The 24,171-nt window shown below is 33.0% G+C and overlaps 1 protein-coding gene across 2 annotated transcripts in view; it reads right to left on the bottom strand.

The window, feature by feature from the left end:
* The window catches only part of LOC118182638 (hemicentin-2-like), a 941,057-nt gene that overhangs the window by 554,355 nt on the left and 362,531 nt on the right, over positions 1–24,171 (bottom strand). For both annotated transcript variants that reach the window (XM_085816506.1, XM_085816507.1), the window contains exon 2: positions 3,672–4,001. In XM_085816506.1, the coding sequence (XP_085672632.1) occupies positions 3,672–4,001 (330 nt within the window). The remainder of the gene's footprint in view (positions 1–3,671; positions 4,002–24,171) is intronic.

The raw sequence follows: 24,171 nt of genomic DNA, 5'->3' as shown, positions 1-24,171 counted from the left end.
TGACGACAAAATTGACCGGGATGTTGCATTTCTAAATTTGCAGTTTTTGAAGTCATTTTCAACTTACCTTGAGAGATCGGTTAATTAAGGTAGAATAATTTGAGGAACTAAATGAAGTGTAGCAAAAGTGTATATAATTTAATAGTTTCTACAAGATTAGATGGCCATTTTGTGGACACATGTGGTGTCCACAATACATTTTCCGCCCTATTATTCAATTATATATATATATATATTATTAATACTAAACAATGTTTATTCATATGCAAAAAAGTGGGATGTAAATGCTTGTTCTTGAGATGACCTTAAATTACCTGTCTTCATAAATCACAACTGGATTAATTGGAACTCTCATCAACATCTCTTATAAATAATACTAATTGAGCAGTATCATTTATATCAGTGTTTTCATCCGTAACCATTAAGCGAAATTTAAACTGGACAGTCTTTGACTCTAATTTTGATGTCAAATTTTTATCGATGTTTTCGATTCTAGAAGTCACCGTTTTTCGAGATAAGCTTACAGTCTCAAAATTATTTTTCTTCTCTGTACATAAAACATCACAGACATCGAGCATGCATTGCTACGAACTTCTCATCACTGAGAACTTCATTATTTTTAGCAATATTGTATGCTACAGTGTAACTTGCATGTGTAGCTGTTTCTTGGATTCTGTTTACCTTCTTGAAAAAATTTTGCTGGCTTTATAATTTTTTTAACAAGACTTATGCATTTTCGTTTCTTTCATATTCGGATATTCCTTCGTAATTGGAATTCTTATGCTTAGATGTGAAACGGCAGGAAATGTTATAATCTTTGAAGACTGCTACAGCTTCACTGCAGATGAGACGCACTGGTTTATCTTTCACAACTGTAAAAAAAATAATTCCAGGTCCATTCATCATTAAGAGCACGGCACTCTGAATCAACTTTATGTTTTTTACTAGCCATTTTGGGGTTGAAATATTTTACGAATAAGCCAAACAAGCACTAGCTACGCTATATTTTTAATAATTTCACCACTGTTCACAATGATGCTATATGTCCGCAATTTTTCCACTCGCAATCAATGATATTATAACTCGCGCCAAAAGAAAAAACCGCTGGCTGTGGAGCTTAAAATGCGCAGTTTGCCACATATGAGGTCTAAACCACCTATCTTGGATTTCCATATATCTGCTAACCGAGATACAGATAACGCTTGTTAGCGCCAATCTACACCTAATAACTAACAAAGAACTTCCCCTTTTAACACTTTTATCGAAAGCTGCTCTGTGCTTGATAATTCCGTCGATTTATTTTTTGCAGAACAAACATAGGGAAAGTAAAAATATCATCAGTTCTTTGAAAGAAAGTAAGAAAAAAGCAATATTTAAACAAAGAAGAAAAGGAGATGGATATATAATATATAAATATATATTTCCTTTAATTTGCATCGGACAGGCAAATTAAAATTCTATCTGCGGGCCGGATAGAACCTTCCGACGGGCCGGAGATGGCGCGCGGGCCGTAGTTTTCCCATCCCTGGCTTAAACTAAAGAACTTTAAAATTCATTAGTAAGCATCAACTGCAGCGTAAGTTATAAGTTAGCTTGGTTAATTGGTAAAGGAAAGTCCTTTAATTAAACGAATTTACATTACATAAAACTGAGTGCCGAATCTGCCTGGTTAAATTTATTTTTTATTTCTAATTTTTAGCAAACTTAATTTAGTATGTACCTAAATTTGATACATTTTAAACTTAGCATTTACTTTAAGAATGAAATTAAAAAATAAGTAAACAATCTATAATAATACCAAGTTTTTAAGTTCCTAGTATGGATTATCAACCCTTTATCATAAAAGTATCATTTTTAAAGTTCAATAAATTGATGTCATCTTTCATGACCGACATATGACGTTGCACGCTGTTCGACAGAACTGGTTTGTGGTATAAGATTCTAGTCAAATTTGGTTGTCTTAGGCAACTAGAATACTTGAGAAGCGTGTAGCGATTATTTGATTTCTAAAGGGCTAGAGTAATAAGTCTTAAAAGAGAGATGAAATAAACTTAAAGAAAAGTGAAATTACCCTTTTAATTTGAGAATATTTACAATTGGCCATTCTCGAGTTTACAGGAAAGCCTCCCCATCGGCTTTAATATAAGATAGAAAATAAAGATATAAGCTATTGCTAACTAACTAAGATTAATAGAAGCTGTACAGAAATAACTAACAGAGTTATCCCTTATTTAAACTGTAAATATTCATACTCCCTCTAAATATTCATGCTCCTGTCGTCGATTTTCATAGTGTGTAAAATCGTTGATTATCTTCATTAAATGTTCAAATTAAACGGTCAGTTGGACTAGTGTATACATTCCCCCTAAACCTTAGACGTTTCAGCTGTTTTGTGAAGTGTCAAGTTAAGAGTAATTCCACATATATGCACTATACTGGGTACCGAAAGAGAGACAACAGAATTAAGTTTTTGAATTAAAGAACGATAACATTTATCAACCAACGTTAACTACGGTATAAGATGAAAGTTAACGCTATTAAACTCAGTAGATGAAAGACTTTGTTTCTGACTAATTCACCTCGCAAATAAATCTGGAACGATTTCCTAATTAAGCGTGTTAATTGCATGCTAAATTACGACAAATCTAATTTGGTATAGTTCTAAATTTAAGTAATAATTGCTAACATTGCATTTACTAATCAAATCCAAAATGAAATACCGAACAGAAAATATAATTTAACCTGAAACACAGTAATGCTCATTATAAATTGCCAAACTTTCAACTCGTATTTATTTCAAAAAATGCTCTAAATGTTTTGGAGAAATCTGATATCCACTTCTCTATAAGAATTGAAATATTTCATTTCCCTTAAATGTTTTATATCTTGAGGCAGAAGGCTTTGAGTAACATTTATTCGAATTGCATAAAATATTCCTCTAAATTTAAAGGCAATCTGATGATTAATTTTCAACTTCGTATGCTTCACTTGCAAGTTTTAAAGTCTTTTCTTAGTTATCTAAAAGTAAAATTATTTTATTATTATTACTTAACAATTATTTGTATTATAAAAATATAATAAATTTAGTTTATTTAGTTGATAAATTTTATGCATTCGTTGAAGATACAATTTTAAAATTCTTAAAATACAGGTTAGGTTTCGTTTTTGTTGATCTGTAAAATTCTTTGCTGAGGGAAAATAAGTTAAACTGGAGATCTATAAGGACAGTTTCTAGAACCTCATTTTACCGATTGATTACATTGTATCAATCAATTGGGAAGTAAATTATATAATTTTAATTACAGATGAAAGGTAACAGAACTTTATTACATTATTTATATTATTATGTCTTAATTTCTTTCAAAATGTGTTAAAAAACAAAAGAAAGGTAAACGTTTTCTATGAATCTATATAATTCTTTCAACTAATTTTTCTGACTTGTGACATTTAGTTTTAAAATTCCTAATGAAACTTTACTTATTTTATAAATCGGAGAAGAATAGCTTTTTAAAGCATTCAATTCAAATTTCGTCTCTAGAACCCAACAGTCCGGACCAATAAGTTTTGTACCACTGAGACGTAGACATCATTCACCACTAATCGCTCCCTTCAATGAAACAATAAAAGGACAATACAAGGCAGGAAAAAAAGTACATTTAACGATCACTTACTCAGCGTGTAGAGTCTCGTAAAAGAGAGCGAAGGGCACTTCCCTCGGACATAAGTGACGTCACACTTGTAAGTACCTTCATCCTCAACTGTCAGGCCGTGAAGTTTCAAGTGCGCCGAATGATTGCTGAGAGAAAAGTTGGCCCTCTCGGGGCCAGAGAAGTCTCCCATGGCCCGGGCCACCCCTTCACTGTATAGATACTCCCTTTTCCACTCGTTGGAGACGTTCTTCGTCCAGGTGATGAAATAGACCTTGCCACAGGAAGGGAGATCCACTTCGCAAGGCAGGATCGCAGTGTCTCCGATGAAACCGGACACCACGTGCTCTCGACCTATGGAGAACAATAGACCTTGATGAGTGGGAGGAACATTCGTCTTGTCAGCAGCATGGGATGAGAGTGGGAGACGCTAATGTACTTGTGTTCTTTTCACTCAGGCTCTTATCGGGATATCGAGCGCTTGGCTGGGACAGGGTTAGAAAAATTGTGATTAATAGAATGGAAAGATATTAGATGACACATTTCCTTATCAGAATGCATCTGCGTCATGTTTTAGATCTTTTAATGATTACCTGAAACGCCTGAATTTGGTTTTTAGCAAAAATTATTACTACGAAAAATTTTAATTTTTTGTTACGCGATTACACTATTATTATTAGTGATAACTATTATATTTTCTTCTAAATATTTAAGTATAATTAATTATTTCTTAAGAGTATATTTTTTTTAATGATATACCAGTTTTTAAACCAAACGTCTGTATAGTTTTTACCTTAAAAATATCAACAAAGAAATAAATTATAAGTACTGAAAATAAGTTTAGACATTTCTCTTCCGAATTTTTTTAAAATTTCCAACTGAAATGCAATGATACTGTTTAACAACTGTTCTTAGAAATTTTGTATAATATGTAGTTTGCTATTAAGGAAATAATAGTTTTACACAGAATAGGAATAATCGAAGTAATCAAGAATACATGTTTTATTTTTTCCTTAGTAACTAGATCTGCAAATTCTTGAGGTAAATATTTAATTACCCTTAAATAATTAAACTCCATACTTTAATTTGTTTATTTATTTTAAAAATTAAAAGTAAAAATGTAAAAATTCATTTTAGTTCACTAACAAGATTCAATAGCATTTATTTATTTAAATAAAATTAACTGGTTAAAGCAAGCAATAGCAGTCAAAACATTGAATTGGCACCAAATATTTTCCATGGAATGCTAAAAAATATTTCATATAATTAAAAAAATGAATGCTTATTTTCTGTAATGATTTTATCATCTAATTCGCTTTAAGAAATGAATTATCTGTTTATGATTTTTGGAAACTATTTAAATGCGATTACAATACTTCTTTTAAGATGTCTTCTCTTAGGATAAAACCAAAAACAAAGTCTCGTAAAACCAAGCATTGGGGATGTATAACAACTTAACAATGTTAAATTTTATATTATTTTCACTTAATTATTTGAAGTGAAAATACTTTAAAATTTAATACCGTTTAACACTGTCATTTAACATCGTATGTTTGTATTTCCTAATGAAAACAGTACATTAAAATGCTGTATAGATTTAGAACATCTGTGGTTGCTAAATTATTTGATTTAATTTTAAAATAAATTTGCGATAGTTCATTCGAAATCAGTGCTGATATTTGATAATTGCTTAACTATACGATGTATGTAATTTTTTTCCTTTAAGTTCAGCTGAATGTTACATTTCATAGAAGCAATGCATGTACAGATATATACTATGTTCAATAAATAAATATACTGAAGACCAAATTATAAATCTAAATCAAAACTCTCGAACCTTAAAAATATTTCATTAGGAATAAAATAAATTATATTATATTTAAAGTTATTTATCAATAATTATAGTTTTATTATATTATATTTATATTATATATTTATTATATTATTTATTTATTATATTAAATTATATTGTATATAAAATCATCTGCTGTCTATATAAAATTAGTATGTAATAAATTAATATATACACAATTTTTCTTTATTATTGTACTAAAAATTTGGAGCATTTATGTACTAAAATCTTACTTTCTAAAATTTTTCATTATCTCATTGGTAACAAACTAAAACGGTTAACCTATGCAGTATGATTTCAAAGAAATTAAAAAATTAGGAATTAAGTTCTGACAGAAAACGAAAACATAAATATACACATTCTCTTATTCTATAAATGTTTCATTCAGTTTTGTGCTATGTTCTTCATGTGATACAATTAAATTGTATTCCATTAAGACGCATGTAAATTATTAACTATATTTTCTCAATTAACTATAACTCTGCTTTTAAAAATTCCAAAGATTTTTGTCTTTTAAAATTCACTTTAAATGAATCTAACTTTTTTAAAATAAAAATGTTAAAACATCTAGTTAAAAAATTATTAACTATATTTTCTCAATTAACTATAACTTAACTCTTAAAAATTCCAAAGATTTTTGTATTTTAAAATTCACTTTAAATGAATCTAACTTTTTTTAAAGAAAAATGTTAAAACATATACTTAAAAAATGTTTGAAACATAAAAAATATTTTTTTAACTAGAATGAATAACAGCGTTGCATAATTAGCGATACTGAATATCAGAGTAATTTATTTTGCTACATTCTAACTCAAAAAATAATTTTATGTACTTAGCGTATTAATTTATTCGGCATTTTAAGTGATTTAACATACTTTAAATATAAAAATTGTATATATGAAAAAATACATTATAAATTTTAAAATCCATAACACGTAGAAGAATTCTTAATGATGAAAGATTTTTATTAGATCAAAAAACATTCTATTATAATTAATATTATATACACTGACTACCAATAAGTATTTGGACACCTATGCAAATGACGATATCTGGGGTCCTAAGATACGTCACGGACTCCTCCGGTATATATCGTGTAGGAAACAGCGTCGGCTATGGTCGCATGCAAGATGCCTCGCAGTTCGAAGCTCTCTGATTTCGAGAAAGGTATAATTATCGGGTATCACAAATGTGGCCGATCCTTAAGGGACATATCTAGCGATCTGAAGTACCCAAAATCGACAGTGGCGTATGTGATTAAGAAGTGGAAGGTGAGCGGTGATTGTCGGAATGTGCCCCGAGTCGGCAGACCAACGAAACTGAGAGATAGAGACCGACGAGTGCTGTCCAGAGAAATTCGGAAGAACCGCACACAACCGATGGCCCTCATCCGCGAGGAGTTTCAACAGGCATCCGGGAGAACTGTTTCAATGAATACCATCCGTAAGGATGCACACCTGCTTGGTTTTCATGGTCGTGCTGCTGCCCATAAGCCTTTGATCACAAAGTCCAACCGCGCTGCTCGGTTAATGTGGTGTAAAGCACATCGAAATTGGACCGTAGATCAGCGGAAACGAGTTCTTTGGAGTGACGAATCAGAGTTCACCCGTTACCGTACAGATGGCAGGGTCTAGGTCTGGCGTCTACCTGGAGAGCGTCTCCTGCCAGAATGCATTGTGCCAACAGTCAAGTTCGGCGGAGGTGGAATTATGGTCTGGGGGTGTTTCTCCTGGTATGGGCTGGGACCCTTGGTCCCCATTCATGGTAAGCTCAACTCCGATGCCTACTGCACTATTTTGGATGACAATGTGCTTCCTACGTTGTGGCAGTTTTACGGGTTGGACCCTGTTACTTTCAGGACGACAATGCCAGTTGTCATGTTTTGACGTTAACCAAGGCTTGGTATGGTGCCAATGGAGTTCATCTAATGGACTGGTCTGCCCAGAGTCCAGACCTGAACCCTATCGAGAACCTCTGGGACGAGATGCATCGCCGAATTCAGGGGTTCACTACCCTTGCAAAATCGGTGAAGGAACTTCTATGTTTTCTCCAAGCCGAGTGGAAGAAAATACCACTAGCTGTCATACAAAGACTTGTGGAAAGTATGCCCCGGAGGGTTCACGCTGTAATTACCTCTCGTGGAGGCTCTACCAACTATTGATCTTGAATAAAGTTAGTTTTTTTTCTTTTCTATCACAGGTGTTCAAATTCTTATTGGTAGTCAGTGTATCCCATTGATCAAAATTATGGAAGCGTTTTTTACATATATAAGCAAACATAATTTTATGCAGTAAAATATTAAATTAATGAGCCAAACGGTAGTTTCGCATCCAATGAGAATTGCCTTGTACCTTAAAAGCATTGATTCCTTTCGCAAACGCACATTTTTAATGCAGAAATTATTTAAAATAAGAGGTATAATCTTAAATGAATTCCACGGCATCAGAATTTTCATTCTAGATATTATAATTTAGAAAAATGTGTGCGTGTTCAGCAATATTTTATAGATAATCTCTGTTTACAAAAATTCGTTCTGCGCTACATCGTTTTATGAAAGATATTAAACATATCTGAGGAAATTTATTCGAAATGTGCATTGCCTTAAATTTACTGACTTTGTGCCTGGCAAAAAGGATGCATTTTCACTTGAGTGCAATATCTTTTGCAAGGTTCACACGCAAGTAATTCAGTGAAATAAATGCACAGCTATTTCTTGAATAATTAAATATCTTTTTAAATACGAAAGTCTCCACATGATGCGAATTTTTGACGGAATCATACCGCAGTAAATATTTTCGCCTCTCCACTTTGTTATATTGAACAGCTTATTTAAACTTAAGGGTTGTATGGCCTATATTATTTCCCAAGGAAGATTTCTTAAACTAAGAGCTGCTTACCTCAAAGTGTTTTCAGAAAATCTTCATACTAAGATCAGACTGCAGTTTTGTTTTTCATGTCTTTTATAATTTTTTGGAAATTAGATTTTATCCAACTTTAACGATACAACGCTTCCAGTTCTCTGTCTGCAATCATTTTAGCACAAAAGAGACTTTAGTCCCGAATGGGATATTAGTCTCGAAACGCCATTTTATTTACGTTGGATCACTATAAACGACGTATCATTTTTCACATTGTTGCCACCAAATATTATCGCTCTGTATTATACATAAAGAAATTAAATAATGTTGAATCCGCATGAACGTATACATGTTTCTTTCATTGTGAAAAAACTACTGGATCAAATTTGAATGACGTAATCGTACTGCGAAAATGTGCATCTGAAACCCAAAATTTGAAATTTGGAATTTGTTTCATTATCGGTTTCATATTTTGTAAACCTTTAACGGATTTTTGATTAATAAACTCAACTATTTAAAAGCGAGCAATGGCAACAGTCTACGCGGAAAAAAAAAAAAAAAAAAAAAAAAAAAACCTTTATATCTCGAGCGCGCGGAACTGTGTATCGGAAATTCTAAAGGTATGCTCATTTTAAAATTAATTTGCGACGCTGCTGTTGAACTGAATTTTATGGTTTAAGTACAAAGAACATGATATTTAATAAATAAAGATAATACACAAAACGTTAAAAAAACGCCCCTTCGGACATAATTTAAAATCTGAAATCTTTCAGATTTTTTTAAAACTTTTTTAATGCATATTTGAAGACCATGAAATATACAAACTATAGATAGCTTAAAACCTATATTTCCGTTTTCATATTTTTGAAACTTTCAACTGAAAATTATATTTGACTATTTTCTGAGCATTTAGGCTGTTGAATATGAATGGCTTTGAAATTCATATTAAGCACAGTTTTAATGTTCAGGATTATTGAGCGGTTCAACGCATTACTTCAAAAATGAGTTCATATTAATTAAATGCTTTAATGATTAGGGCATCAATTTTCTGCTACTAAGGAAGTTATATTCCTTAGTAGGTTAACTTCGGGCTGGAAGCCCGAATTCGAATTTGTTTTATTGTTTATTTCATATTCTGTTAAATGATTAACAAAATTTTGGTTAGCAAATTCAAAGATTTCAAAGTGAGCAATGAGTGTTAACAAACTCAAAGACTTCAAAATCAACACTATACGGAGGAAAAATAAACATAGCGCGAGAGATTGTCTATCGGAAATTCTAAGGATATGATGCTTTTAAATATTTTATGATTTTGCTGTTGAATCGGATTTTATGTGGCAAAAGCGCCAAGAATGTGGTATTTAATAAATAAAATGAACTCACAAAACGTTAATAATTAAAAGACCAAAAAATATTTTCTAAAGCCATTTTAGTATGAAACCAGAACACTGATGTCATAAAACTGAAAAAATACTGAAAAAAAAAAAAAAAAAAAAAAAAAAAAAAAAAAGAACATGTAAGCCAACACATCACACTGCATCGGGAATTATAAATGTATACTGTTATGCTGGTTTTAAATTTTTTGTAATTTTGCTGTTGAATTGCATAGGGCATAAGTGCGAAGAAAATGATGCTTAATGATAAAGCTAAAGAGAAAAAAAAATGATATAGTAGCAGTGAATGTAACAGCAAACTGACAAGAGAGCGTGAAAAAAACCTTAGCAACCTTTTGAGCGACCATTAAAAATGTGAAACATTTCAATTTTTTTTTAAATTCTAAATTTGCTTTTAGTTTTATTTATCTTAAGCAAATCAGAGAATCTATCTTAAATAAGTCTATCTTAAATAAGTCTTGATATCTTAGATTACTCTAAGAAAGGGAGGTATTTCTTCCACGAAATACGTATATGAAAATTTTTACACAATGTTTTCAACAACCTGAACTTCCTCAAACCAAGCATGTACTAAACATTTAAAAGCTGCTTTCTTTAAATAAAGTTGTTTCAGTTTCGTGTTTTCGTGCTTGATGTCTAGGATATGCTATAACTCAGATCTAAGGATGTAGAGCAATGATTCTATTGAATTAGTCGTGAATATACTGTGAAATTTAAAAGGTACACAACACAAGTTTTAAAGGAGAAATAGTGAAAGATTTCTAGGTATCCCCCCCTCCCCGATGCTGGACACTAGCCGTTAAGAGCGTTTGCCAATAATAAGCCAGAAGGGTTGGTCACTTTACTATGAAGGCGCTTAATAGGTGGGCCATCGTTGCCTCCAATGAAGAGACAGACAATTTACATAGCAGTTCTTTGCACCTCACACAGTATCTGACAGGGCATGGCCCATATATGTCCTATCTTCACAGATTTCGCCTAAGAGACAGTGACCAATGTATTTGTGGGAGTACTGGTGACCCAGATCACTATCTGTTTGACTGCTCGCACACAGGGAATTCACATTTGAAAAGACCAACTGCAATCAATATGCCAGCATGGTTCAAGAACACGATTAAGAATAAATATGCGCTCAGCCGCATTAGAGACTGCACTACCATTGCTAAAAGCATTGCTGACAACCTGGAGTGACTTCTTTCCTTGGACACCGTGTCGTCAGCAGCCTGCTCTGTACATATATTAATTTACTTAATGTCTTGTGTTTTTTGTTTTTGTTTGTTTTGCTGTTTTTAATTATATTTAATATTATGATTAATCCAGAACTCATTTAATGTATTCCACAATTTGTAATGTATTTGCTCATCTTTACATCTGTACCTGATTTTTATAGCACATCCTTAACCCGCGGGAAAGCGCGTGGGGTGTATCATACCCCAACCCTACATAAAAGTGGAATATTTCTAACTTGTGAAACTGAAATTCTGTGCTGCTTTCAGTAGATGACTTTCTAGTTGTGGTTGACTTTCAGAACCACTTTTTCTTTGCCTGTGTGTTTCAGAAAAAGATTTATCGGTATTTTGTTGGAACTGCGGTATGACACACCCTACGCGCCTGTCCGCGTAAGTGTTTTTCTGACTGAATATTTAGTTCCGAAATTTATTCCTAGAGTGTAACAGTAAATATTTCTACTCCCAAGTGATTTTAAAGTACTTGACATTAAATTCTGAAAAATTTCTAATTGCATTATGGCGAAAAGAATGACTCCCTATGAATTGGAGATTTATTAGAAATATTTGAAAGCGATGAAGATTGCATTTCGGAAACTGAAGATGAAACTAGGAATATTTTCTACAGTGTTTTGGTTTCGAAAAAGATAAAACATTAATTCCTGATGTTCCTAAACAAGGAAAAACTGTTCTTATGCTTTCAACATTATATAACGATCATACTATAGATGATACTATTGGAGAAAACAAAACGTCGGGAATTTTATGTTTTTATAATAGGACTAAAGGAGCAGTGGATATGGGGGATGAAATGTCAGCCAATTATTCAATTGCCAGAATAACAAGGGGCTGGCCAATGGTAATTTTCTTCCCTGCAGTGAATGTTGCTGTAATAAATGCTTGAATTATATTACATTCAACTGCTAATCCACCAACAGGAAACAGAAGTCTGTTTTTGAAGGTCTTAGCATTACAATTAATAAAAAAAGTATTGAACAAAGATCAAAGATTAATACTTTACCGAGAAACTAACGTACTGCATGCAAAACAAAAGCAGAAGTTCCGACGAAGAATTAAAACGAATACATAAAATTCGAAACATCTAAGTATGAATGATGTGGTAAATTCTTTGCCCTCCCGCCAGGGACAGAAGAACGTGAATGCAATGTTTAATATATGAAAACATTCTGTGCCAAGTATACATAAGTGTATTTCGTTCAAAGTGTGAAGAAATAAAATAAGCATTGTGTATAAGAGATGCAATGAAACTTAGAGGCATGATGTTTATTATTTTCATTTATCTTAATTTTAACTCTAAGATTATTTTGGAAATTAATTTTTTGAAACCCAATTATTATTCACGCATTTATAATACACGAGAACAGTGGCCACCAGCGGCCGAGCGGTAAAGTCGCTGAACACTGGTAGTTCGGTCCGAGGTTCGAATCCCGCGAACGGGCTGGCTGCATGGGCGTTTTCGTGGTTTTCCCCATGTGTAACGTGTATACGAGCCAGTTTCCCTTAGAAAGTCCTCCACGAAGACATCCCTCCCCTTAGGCAGATAGCCCTCGAGGCTTTGCCATAATGACACACACACAATACACGAGAACAAGAAAAACAGCTTTAAAACTAAATAAAACTATTTTTATCGTATTTTAAATATTGGGGTATGTGAAACCCCACGCGCCCACTCTAGTAACTTTTCTTGGTGCGACTTCCGCCGGGTTAATATAACTGTATGCCTAATATGTACGATAATAGTGAAAAGTGTTCAACTTAGTCTCAACAGTCCCCACCATGCACCTTCTTTCCATGCTCTAGTCCTCACTTCAATGTTCCTCGTTTCGTGGCCAATCCCCGGAGGACACAGTACTAAGCTCTTTATTTATATTTATTCATGTATTTTTTTAAATTCCATCGACGGGATCCAACAGGCTGAAAAGTACCTAACCCAGTGGGTCAGCTGTTCCGTCGATGGTGAAAAGAAAGAAAGACAATTTACATTCATGACTTCTCCGGGATTAGAACCTGGGTTCTCTGGTACGGTAGTCAGAGTCAATAACTGCCTTTCCCCCTGGGTTGCATTTCTGGAAATCTAGCACGAAAATAAGCAAAATTGACAATATCTCATCTGAAAATGAAACATTTCTGCTTTGACGGTATACACTGTTTTGCTGATTTCAATTACAATGAATTTTCGATGAGGGAGAGTAACAAGACATTGAGGGAATGGATTTTTATATGATTATCTATATTTATTTAAGAAGCAACCGTGATGTAAATTTAATGTCTTACAAACGTAAAACATTTAATGAGAATGAAAATCCCTTATTAGGTGAGATAAAAAGGGATACAATGATTTTATACTACAAGAACGTAACCAAAAATGTAGCTAAAGAGTTCTCAGCCATTTCGCTTATAATCAAGTGAACGTGAAAATAACCAAATGGCTGAGACTTACAAAATTAAGGTCTTATTTATCCAAAGCTGGCAGCACCCTGGGAAATTCTCTAAAATAGTCAAATAAACTGGAAAACTGCCATGCTCGTTACGCTCAGTAAAAAGAAAAAAAAATCAATTAAGAAGGAGATAGATTGATGGGAAGAAAAACAAAACTTGAACCTCGCGCTAATTTAAAATTTCGCAAAGTAAATCTATCATTAATCACAGAAACTGGAACGAATTTTGTTGAAGAAAACTTCGCATCGAATATTGAGGTTCGATTTTCTCTTCGCTAGAGAAAATCTGTTTTTGATCACATCTTAGATTTAGTTTTCTTTCTAAACTATGATTAGAATCATTTCATTTTTTTTTCTTTTTATAAGGAATATTATTCGAAATGTCAGCTATCACACTATTTGTTTCGGTGTTTTATGTTATACATTTTCTCTATTTTCGTTTTCTCTTCTTGATTGTTATGAAACAAATTTGGTTATCTAAATTGCATTTGGAAAAATGGTTTGCAGAAAAAAAAATCCGTTTTGATTATAATCACTCACTGACGTATAATAATTTTTGTAGTATTTTAACATTTGCTGCGACTCTTATCGTAAATTTTTAACATTCGTATTAGTTTTTATATGCTACAGCCTTAAGGCTTTACGTTAATTAACCAGTTATTATAATTTGAACATTCGCATTTCATTTGAATTTATTCCTTCCGTAGAGTTCACCAAATGCAAATTGGTTATTTTTGTATTTAAGTTGAAAGTCGGAATGCTTAGAATTGGAGCTTCTAGCAATCTCGTCTTACTGTTACCTACTATTGCCAGCTAAGTTTATTTTTAGCTTTAACTTCTTGCCAGTCGATGTTTAAAGATACGCTCTGCTCTTGGCCCAGCTGGAGTAGACTATTATATTAAGAATAATACACTCGAAGCTAACTGTCGTACCGAAGGTCTAGCTTTAAAACCTGGAGAAGACATGGATGTTTGTAAATGTATAATGTATAATGAGGACAATCTACACATAAGGCGAGCCGAAAGTCCTCTTGAGAGGTGGCTGGTTGGGGAAGAGGGGTAAGAAACCCTCGGAATCGTCCCCACTTGGGGTGTTCTCTCTTTTCCACGGTTCATTTTGTGGGCTTGTTCTGATATAGACAAGCGAGATTAATCATAACAACAACAAAGGTTTTATGTGTGAAATATTGTCTACATCTGAATTTAACATTATTTTTTTTTAATTTAAATACCCACAAATCGTTCGTCTATCGCACCAGCAAAGATTTCTGTTTATTTAAGAATTAAATAAAAATGTTATTTTACTCTTCTTAAGACTTGGTCATTTTACAGACTAAACCGACAATTAGCTACCAGTCTAATAGGTTTTGCAAGAAATTGACACAAGCTTTCAGATACACCGGAATCTTCCACAGTTAAATTTCGTTTTTATAAAATCATACTTTTCATTTCAAACCTCTTTAAATTTTCAATTTAGTATTTCACTTTACATATCTTAGCAATGGAAATGGTACCGTGATTTTTTTTTTTTTTCTTTTGTAAAGAACTATTCGATTGAATGCTGTATATTTTTAAAACATTTAATTGAAACATTCAGTTTTGCTGAAAGTTTCAAGACTTGCTAAATTTCATGTTCGCAAAATCAATCCTTTTATTGTTCCATGAGGAAATGAGTTTATTTTTATTAAATACAATATTAATTATGCAAAGTAAATTTTGCTGCTTGAGTACGTTTAACTTTGGTAAATATTGCAGAAAATGTTACTATCGTCAGTGTTAATTACAGAATATCTCCGGCGTAATTTTACTTCCTTCTACCATATAAAGGAAGTATAGTAATCGCGAAAAATGACGGGTATTATATTTCAATGATAATACCCCTTGAGCGCTGAGTATATTTGAATAACCTTTTTTTTTCTGTTACATTTGTCCTTCGGGACAGAACAAAGCACTCATTTTTCTACACAATTTTAAAATGGATTTAAAATGGATTCAGAAGAGATTTTTTTGTGATGTCTGTACGTACGTATGTACGTATGTATGTATATATATCTCGCATAACTCAAAAACACGTAGCTTTAGGACATCGAAATTTTGTATATAATATGTAGAATTTAATGCCTTTATTTAATCTCCTTGCAACAGTTGTAGAATTATCAACAATTTAGAAGTTTAAATGGTTGCTAAGCCTAAAGAAGCGGGCATTTATTTGCATTGAGACTCCTAATGCAGTAGGGAATTTAGTTAGTTTATTCACCAACTTGAGTGTCTTTTTGCCGAGTGGGACAAAAGTAAACTTTAAATGTTGTGAACCGAAATATATGTCTTTCTGCCCACTGACAAATTGCTTGTTTTTACGTAGGTACTGTAATATTAATTGTAAAAACTGTTTCTATTTAAACTGTTTTTAACTATATTTGCTGTCTTACGATTTTCCATGTTTTACAATTTTTAAATTTTTAATGAAGATGTTTTGAGTTTTTTTGTATTTTCAGCTTGCTGCGCAGTAAGAACTTAATGATTGAATGTTAAATATATTTCTAATGAAATTTGAGGGAAATAAGTTTAAATGAAATGCAGTAAACAATGCGTATAATTTAATACGCTATAGAAGAAGTCTTGTAATGTTTGTTCACAAGAGATATTTCTTTAAATCTTAGTATGTTAAATTTTTTGATAACTGATGAAAAGTTAAATTTTACTGGCTTTTCTTGCTTGATTAACGATTTTGTGCCATTTAAATGCACCAGCTTGGCTGTATTTAAAGTTGTTTTATTCAAGACAGAAAGAGTAGTTAGAATATGTTTCTCAATATATTAATTCAATGTAATGTTGCATTGAATATGTGAACATTTCATTTAGTCTATGTGCTTATGAAAATATTTGTTAAAGAAATCTAAAAATACGGAAAGTATATATCCTTTTCCTATTTATCCCAGTTAATTACTAACCTTTTTTTAATACAAACAGTTTTTTCAAAACGTTTTCGATTCGCCTTGGAAATCATGACAAGAAATGTATTATTGATTATTGATCTCCCTTTATGCATGAAATCCAATATATATAACAATGACAAGAAGGCAATGTGAGTAATTCTTGTCAGCTGTCTTTCCACGTGAGTTGAAAAATTCGGATTTATTTGTGCAAAACTATGCAAAAGATCTCTTTTTAAAGAAATGTTTTAAATAGCATTTGATACGACTTTTAAATATTAAAAGCCTGAATTATCTTAAAATTTAGATAGGCCCAAAGCTCGTAAAATTGATGAGATCTAAACTGGGCTCTTAAAGCATATTTACTGAATTCATTTCCAACTGCATTTGGTAAATTGTGTAATAATAATGTTTTCAAGACTAAAATCCAATAAGCTTACTGCTCTTAATGTATTCAAGTTACTGTCTTAGCAGTTCTGCTGAAGAGGAAAGGAATTAACTACCACAGATAAAAATGCTACTGCATAATATTTTAAGCTTTGAGATAAAGGAATATTTAGAGAAGATTATGCAAAATATATATACATACGTATAAAATTACAGAATACGAAATGAACTCAAGTATGCAGTTAAATATTTGCCAAATATCTGGCATATTTATACGTTGTTAATCGTAGATTTATATTATGTTCAGTTCAATTAAAATTATATTCCTTCCTTTAAAAACCTATCGGCAGAATATGCTGATTTCTTCCGTAAAAAAGGAATTCCGATTTTAGAAAAATGAATAATATTATACCAGCGATCATTATTTTGGAGCTGAACAATTTGAAATTGAACGTATGTAGTAAATTTACAATTTAAAAACTTTTGTAAGTAAGTTCTAAGAATATTATTGAAAATTATAAATATTGTAACTTGAACAGGTTAGTTTATACACAAATTTTGTTTTCAGAATTGCTTTGGAAATTATTTTAGATTTACGGCATTTTCAAAACTAATATTCAATTCATGTGTCCCAGAAACTTTGAAAACATCTAAAAATGCTTACAAAGAGCGCGAAAAATGCAGGCTCTTTGAAAAAGTTTCCTTAAGACGTTTTTAGGCTTAACCAGCGCTTTGTAAATAATGGCATCTGTGCAGTTGACAGAATTGATATAGCTTGCATTTAAAACACAGCTGAAGAGTTTAAGTTTATTATTCCCTATTTAGCACGGTTTTATTAAAGAATCATAAGTTAGAAAAACTATGAAATGCTTATTTAACAAGTTAGAGAGTTTGCTTAACTCAAACAGAACACAAATCAGAGTTAACAGTTCTCACAAACATTTAAATTGAAGTGTTGAAAAAAGAACGTACAAGAGATTCATTTATAAGTTTTTAAATATATTTAGGCTTACCTGTTAGGCAATAATATCAGACAAAAAAGAAGGTAACATGATTGAAAAAGAATAAAGCTCAAGTACAACGTAAGTACAAATTTTTTTTAAGACTTCTTTACATCAAAAACGTAGATAGAATCCTCTCTCGCCAATATATCGTTTGGCGCTCGTCTGTTTTTGACGCCGCCGAGTTTCATTAAGCAAAAGTGACGCTAATTTATTCTAACAATAATATTAGCTTACTTGTTGTGTAGAACGTTTAGAGGATAATTTTAGAGAATGGATCTAATTATTTGCTTACTTTCTTTGAAAAGCAAAATCATATTAAATCATATGGTGTCAGAATCCTAATTAATTCAGATATTATCATTCAGTTTCGGATATTATTCGAATGGGTAACGTGAAAAAGTAAACAAATCCGTTACATATTACCTTGCAAATTAATAAAAGGATAAAAAGTGACATCAAATTTGGGCGAATTTGATTAATTATCCCCTTCTTCGCACGATCTGAGCTTTAAGATTAATAAGCGAAATCTTACATTTTAGGAAAACGTGACAGTGGGATGAAGAAGTCTTCTATATTTTGGCTTTTACATAAAAAAAAAAAAAAAAACCCAGAAATTCTGTGAGCATGCTGAGATGTATATTGCATGATAAAGAATGTATGTAGACACGACTAAAAACAGATAATATAATTCAGATATCGGTTTTTTACAAATTATTCTTTTAGTAAATGAACATTGTATACACAGCTATTAAATTTTCACTCTATAATGGAAAGAACAGGGCATAATTTAAAATGGACATCAAAGTAATTTTAGTCTTTCAATGAACGAAATAATCACGCTAGCTTCTGAATCATAATAACGCCCAAAATTAATAAGCGAAATCTTACGTTTCAAGAAAATGTGACAATGGCATTAAAGAGCCTTCCAAACCTTGACTTTTACGAATAAATAAATAAATAAAATAACAGATGAAAATAAATAAAATAAAAAAATAAATAAATAAAAAATCTTAAAGGTTTCAGATTTTATGTTGCGCCCAAAGGGGCATCACAAAATGTTTTAGGCGTTTTTGACTTTTCTTTATTAAATATCATGTTATTCGCAGTTAAACCATAAAATTCAATTCAACAGCAATATCACAAATTAATTTAAAAAGAGCATATCTTTAGAATTCTCAATACACAGACCCGCGCGCTGGAGATTTTTTTTTTTTTTTTTTTTTTGTAAGGTGTTGCCATTGCTGGCGTTGAAATCGTTAAGTTTGTTGATCAAAAATTCGTTAAATATTTACAAAATATGAAATCGATGATAAAATATTTTCAAATTCCAAATCTGGGCTTCCAGATGCCCATGATTGAATGGAAGACTACGTTATTTAAAATTTGATGTCCCTAGATCCTGTTGGCCCAGCAGCGGCCGAGCGGTAAAGACGCTGAACAGTGGTAGTTCGGTCCGAGGTTCGAATCCCGCGAACGGGCTGGCTGCATGGGCGTTTTCGTTGTTTTCCCCATGTGTAACGTGTATACGAGCCAGTTCCCTTAGAACGTCCTCCATGAAGGCATCCTTCCCTTTAGGCAGATAGCCCTCGTGTGCTTTGCCATAATTAAATAATCCAATCCTAGATACTCTTGTTTTTCCACAATACGAAAAACATGCATGCATTCATGCAGATTCTTTCTCATTTAATTTCTTTAAATATAATGCAAGGCTCTAATATTTGGTGGCAGCAATTTAAAAGGTGAAACTGTACCGTTTGTACTGAAACATCGCAAAATGCCAAAAGGGAATTAATAGCATTTCTGGGCAAATTGCAGCTTTGGGGTAAAGAAAAATCAGAAATTCTGTGAACATGTTAAGAAGCATATTTCATGCATGATAGAGAATGTATGTAGAACGATTGAAGTCAGGCAAAATAATTCACATATTCGTTTTTTACAAATTATTCCTTTAGTCTATAATCATTTTATAGAGAGCCATTAAAATGTTATTTCCATTGGAAGGACTAGTACTTTATCTAAAAAGTAAACCAAAGTAATTTTAATTGTTCAGTAAGCGAAATAATTACGATATCTTCCCAATCATAATGATGCCACAAAGATAGAAGAGAATAGGAAATGCTGACAAAACGCGTGCTAATCAATAGTGGTGATGCATTAAATACGTGAGTGAAAAAATTAATCACTATCTGCTTTATAAATTAATGTAACTGATCGGAGACTGCCATTAATACTTAATTCAGGTACCTTCCTAGAGAAAACTCCTTGTCACCAGCAAGTGATGATAATGGAATGTTCTTTGATGATCCACCCTAACTCGGAGTATTTTCTCTGAATGGCCTTTTTATTTGAGTACAATTTTTCTACATGTCTTCCGTAGGAATGTCCACCCTTCGAATGATTGATGCAATTTTAATGTATTTGCTCGAACGGGCTCGTCATTTTCGAGTGTAGATGTTCATTGTAATTTGATTACTAATTTATCTGATAGTTGGTAATTTCCATGTTAAAGGAATGCTGAAAAATGTCTAACTAATTTTGATCTACAATTTGCTTGATAAAGTGCACTTATTTGACTTGAAAATCAAAAATTAAGTTGAAGCTTTTGATAAAAGAGTATTAAAAAATGCAGACATCTTAAGCATTTTACGGCTGTCGTCTAATATTACGAAATAGTTTTATTAGAATGAATAGGTTATTTCGTTTGAAATTTGCTTTATTAAACTATATTCGTGTTCGTGATGTCTCTTCAAGTGCTCTAAAAGCTGGTTTTAGTCATGCAGAATAGTAACAAGCATTCACAAATTATTTTTCGATAAAATCAAGCATCATTATGCATATATCCGTACACGTGACGCCTCTTCAAGTGTTCCAAAACATTATTTTCAGACATTCTGAAAAGCACCAAAAACATACAAATTATTTTTCCATTAAATCTACTTATCACGGTACCAAGTTTTATTAAATTTTTCTAGAAATCGTCTTCTGAGAGCAAAAATAAGGATTATCCTACTGATATTAATGAGACATTTTGCTTCAGTTAGGAACACAATCGAACTATGCGTGCAACTCTATTTCCTATCGCAAGCCTTCCCGCATTTTTTTGATAAGATAGACAGTAAAATTTTAGATTTGCATACTACAATGAATCACAATCAATACAGAAAATCCAATTCACTTCTGCATGGTATTTTACATTTTCTTTTATGTGAAATATCGTTAAAACTATCAACTACTTTTCTGTTTTTTGAAGTTTAGATTTGGTTTATTTTCAAAGCTTTAAGGAATCAGTGAGTATTTTCTGATTCTGAAACATACGTTTTTCAGAAATCAATATATTTTACGTAATAGCTCATATTGTGCTAGGACGTTTATGTTTTATTAAATTGCAAAGCTGAGAAATAATATTGAGTTTTAAAACTGCATTAAAGTAAGGATTCTGTAACGAGCATATAACACATGACATCAGAAATACTATTTAATGAATCATGCAATACCCTATGTACTTATTTTCTATCGTTATTAAATATAAAAATAATGGCCTAAATTATTTGAAAATCTATGTTTTTAGTGCATTTAAATTAAATTGTTTGAATTCAAAGTATGATTTAAAGATCTTTTATTTTTCCGAATATCAATAGTCTGTGAATTCTCTAGCACAAAGTGCATGGGAGATATGTTAAAGACCTTATGTTTAAGGGAACTCATACACCTTAAAACCCATAAAATCTTCGAATATATGACTTCTCCAAGAATTGGGATAACTTATTTATTTTTAAAGCAATTACTTCCAACTTTTTATGGCTGACTACATAATATAGCTGCTTTCCGAAATCGTAATCAGAAAGTTTGTGTTGCAACAAATATTTTTATAATTTAATCCGCTTTGTGACAAAAACTTTCGTCATGTTTCCACATTGCGCGCGCAGTTTAAAAGATTCTGTTGCATAATTTAATTCCATAGTTTATATATAGCTTTTATAACATTTGGAAACTACTGTAAACCAAAACTTTTAAGAACCTGATGTTAAATTTTCATTTTATTTCGAGTTGATTTTACAAAATGTATTTTATTAAAAAATCTGTAATGTTTTCGTGCATAAAATTTTTTAATATTAAAATATTCATCAAGTTTTTGGTTTAGTTAGAAAATAGTGCCCATATAAAGAATTCCATCTAATTTCAAGTATGTACCATTAGCCATTTTTAAAATATCATGCGCGCAAGGCGGAAACATGACGAAACATTTTGCAACAAAGCGGATTAAATTACAAAAATATTTGTGGCAACACAAACTTTCTGGTTACTAGTTTTCAAAGCAGCTATATTATGTAATCAGCTGTAAAATGTTGGAAGCAATTGCGTTTAAAATAAATAAAATATTGTAATTCTTGCAACAGTCACATGTTCGATGATCATAATGAGCCCCCTTAACCCAATGGCAACACTTTCTAAGGCTGTTGGATGAATTATTCATAGTAATATAATGTACGGAACCACCCTAAAATTTTAGAAAGGCTGTATTAGAAATACTTCCAATGATGAAAATTCTGTAATCAAGAATTTAGTTCTTGTGATTTAGTTTATAGAGTGATTAGGACTTTTGATGCGAGAGACGTGGAAAGTGAGCAATGCTCTAGCAGGGACTCTAACCTGGACCTCTCGAAAACGCACTGAATGTGCTATCTTTACACTACGAAGGTATGCAGAAAGGAGGGAGAAATTTAAAGGACCCATTCGCCAAATCCTGGTCGTAAAGAATCATCATCCATGTCCTTTATAGTTCGAGCACCACTGTCGAATCATTAGGTTTTTTGATGTGAAAGACGTGAAAAATCAGCAATTCCCTCGCTGGGACTCTAACCTGGACCTCTCGAATACTCGCCGAGTGTGCTACTTTTACACCACGAAAGCATACAGTAAAGAGGGACTGGGGATTAGGGGACCCAATCGCCAAGTCTTAGTGGTGAAGAATCATTAGCCACCTCCTTTTTAGTTCGAGCGCCACTTAAGAGTCATTAGCATTTCTGATGCGAGAGACGTGAAAAATGAGCACTGACCTCGCCGGGACACAAACCTGAGCTTCTCGAATACACGCCGAGTGTGCTACTTTTACACCACGAAAGCATATAGCAAAGAGAGACTGGGAATTAGGGGACCCAATCGCCAAGTCTTAGTGGTGAAGAATCATCAGCCACCTCCTTTTTAGTTCGGGCGCCACTTAAGAGTCATTAGCATTTCTGATGCGAGAGACGTGAAAAATGAGCACTGACCTCGCCGGGACACTAACCTGAGCCTCTCGAATACACGCCGAGTGTGCTACTTTTACACCACGAAAGCATATAGTAAAGAGGGACTGGGGATTAGGGGACCCAATCGCCATGTCTTAGTGGTTAAGAATCATTAGCCACCTCCTTTTTAGTTCGGGCGCCACTTAAGAGTCATTAGCATTTCTGATGCGAGAGACGTGAAAAATGAGCACTGACCTCGCCGGGACACTAACCTGAACATCTCGAATACACGCCGAGTGTGCTACTTTTACACCACGAAAGCATACAGTAAAGAGGGACTGGGGATTAGGGGACCCAATCGCCAAGTCTTAGTGGTGAAGAATCATTAGCCACCTCCTTTTTAGTTCGGGCGCCACTTAAGAGTCATTAGCATTTCTGATGCGAGAGACGTGAAAAATGAGCACTGACCTCGCCGGGACACTAACCTGAACATCTCGAATACACGCCGAGTGTGCTACTTTTACACCACGAAAGCATACAGTAAAGAGGGACTGGGGATTAGGGGACCCAATCGCCAAGACTTAGTGGTTAAGAATCATTAGCCACCTCCTTTTTAGTTCGGGCGCCACTTAAGAGTCATCAGCATTTCTGATGGGAGAGACGTGAAAAATGAGCACTGACCTCGCCGGGACACTAACCTGAACATCTCGGATACACGCCGAGTGTGCTACTTTTACACCACGAAAGCATACAGTAAAGAGGGACTGGGGATTAGGGGACCCAATCGCCAAGTCTTAGTGGTGAAGAATCATTAGCCACCACCTTTTTAGTTCGGGCGCCACTTAAGAGGCATTAGCATTTCTGATGCGAGAGACGTGAAAAATGAGCACTGACCTCGCCGGGACACTAACCTGAGCTTCTCGAATACACGCCGAGTGTGCTACGTTTACACCACGAAAGCATATAGCAAAGAGAGACTGGGGATTAGGGGACCCAATAGCCAAGTCTTACTGGTGAAGGATCATTAGCCACCTCCTTTTTAGTTCGGGCGCCACTTAAGAGTCATTAGCATTTCTGATGCGAGAGACGTGAAAAATGAGCACTGACCTCGCCGGGACACTAACCTGAACATCTCGAATACACGCCGAGTGTGCTACTTTTACACCACGAAAGCATACAGTAA

This window comes from Stegodyphus dumicola, chromosome 5 (assembly GCF_044657685.1).
Source record: "Stegodyphus dumicola isolate Sdum_Otavi_A_Nest chromosome 5, ASM4465768v1".
Classification (NCBI taxonomy): domain Eukaryota; kingdom Metazoa; phylum Arthropoda; class Arachnida; order Araneae; family Eresidae; genus Stegodyphus; species Stegodyphus dumicola.
This window is presented reverse-complemented; position numbering and strand designations above follow the sequence as displayed.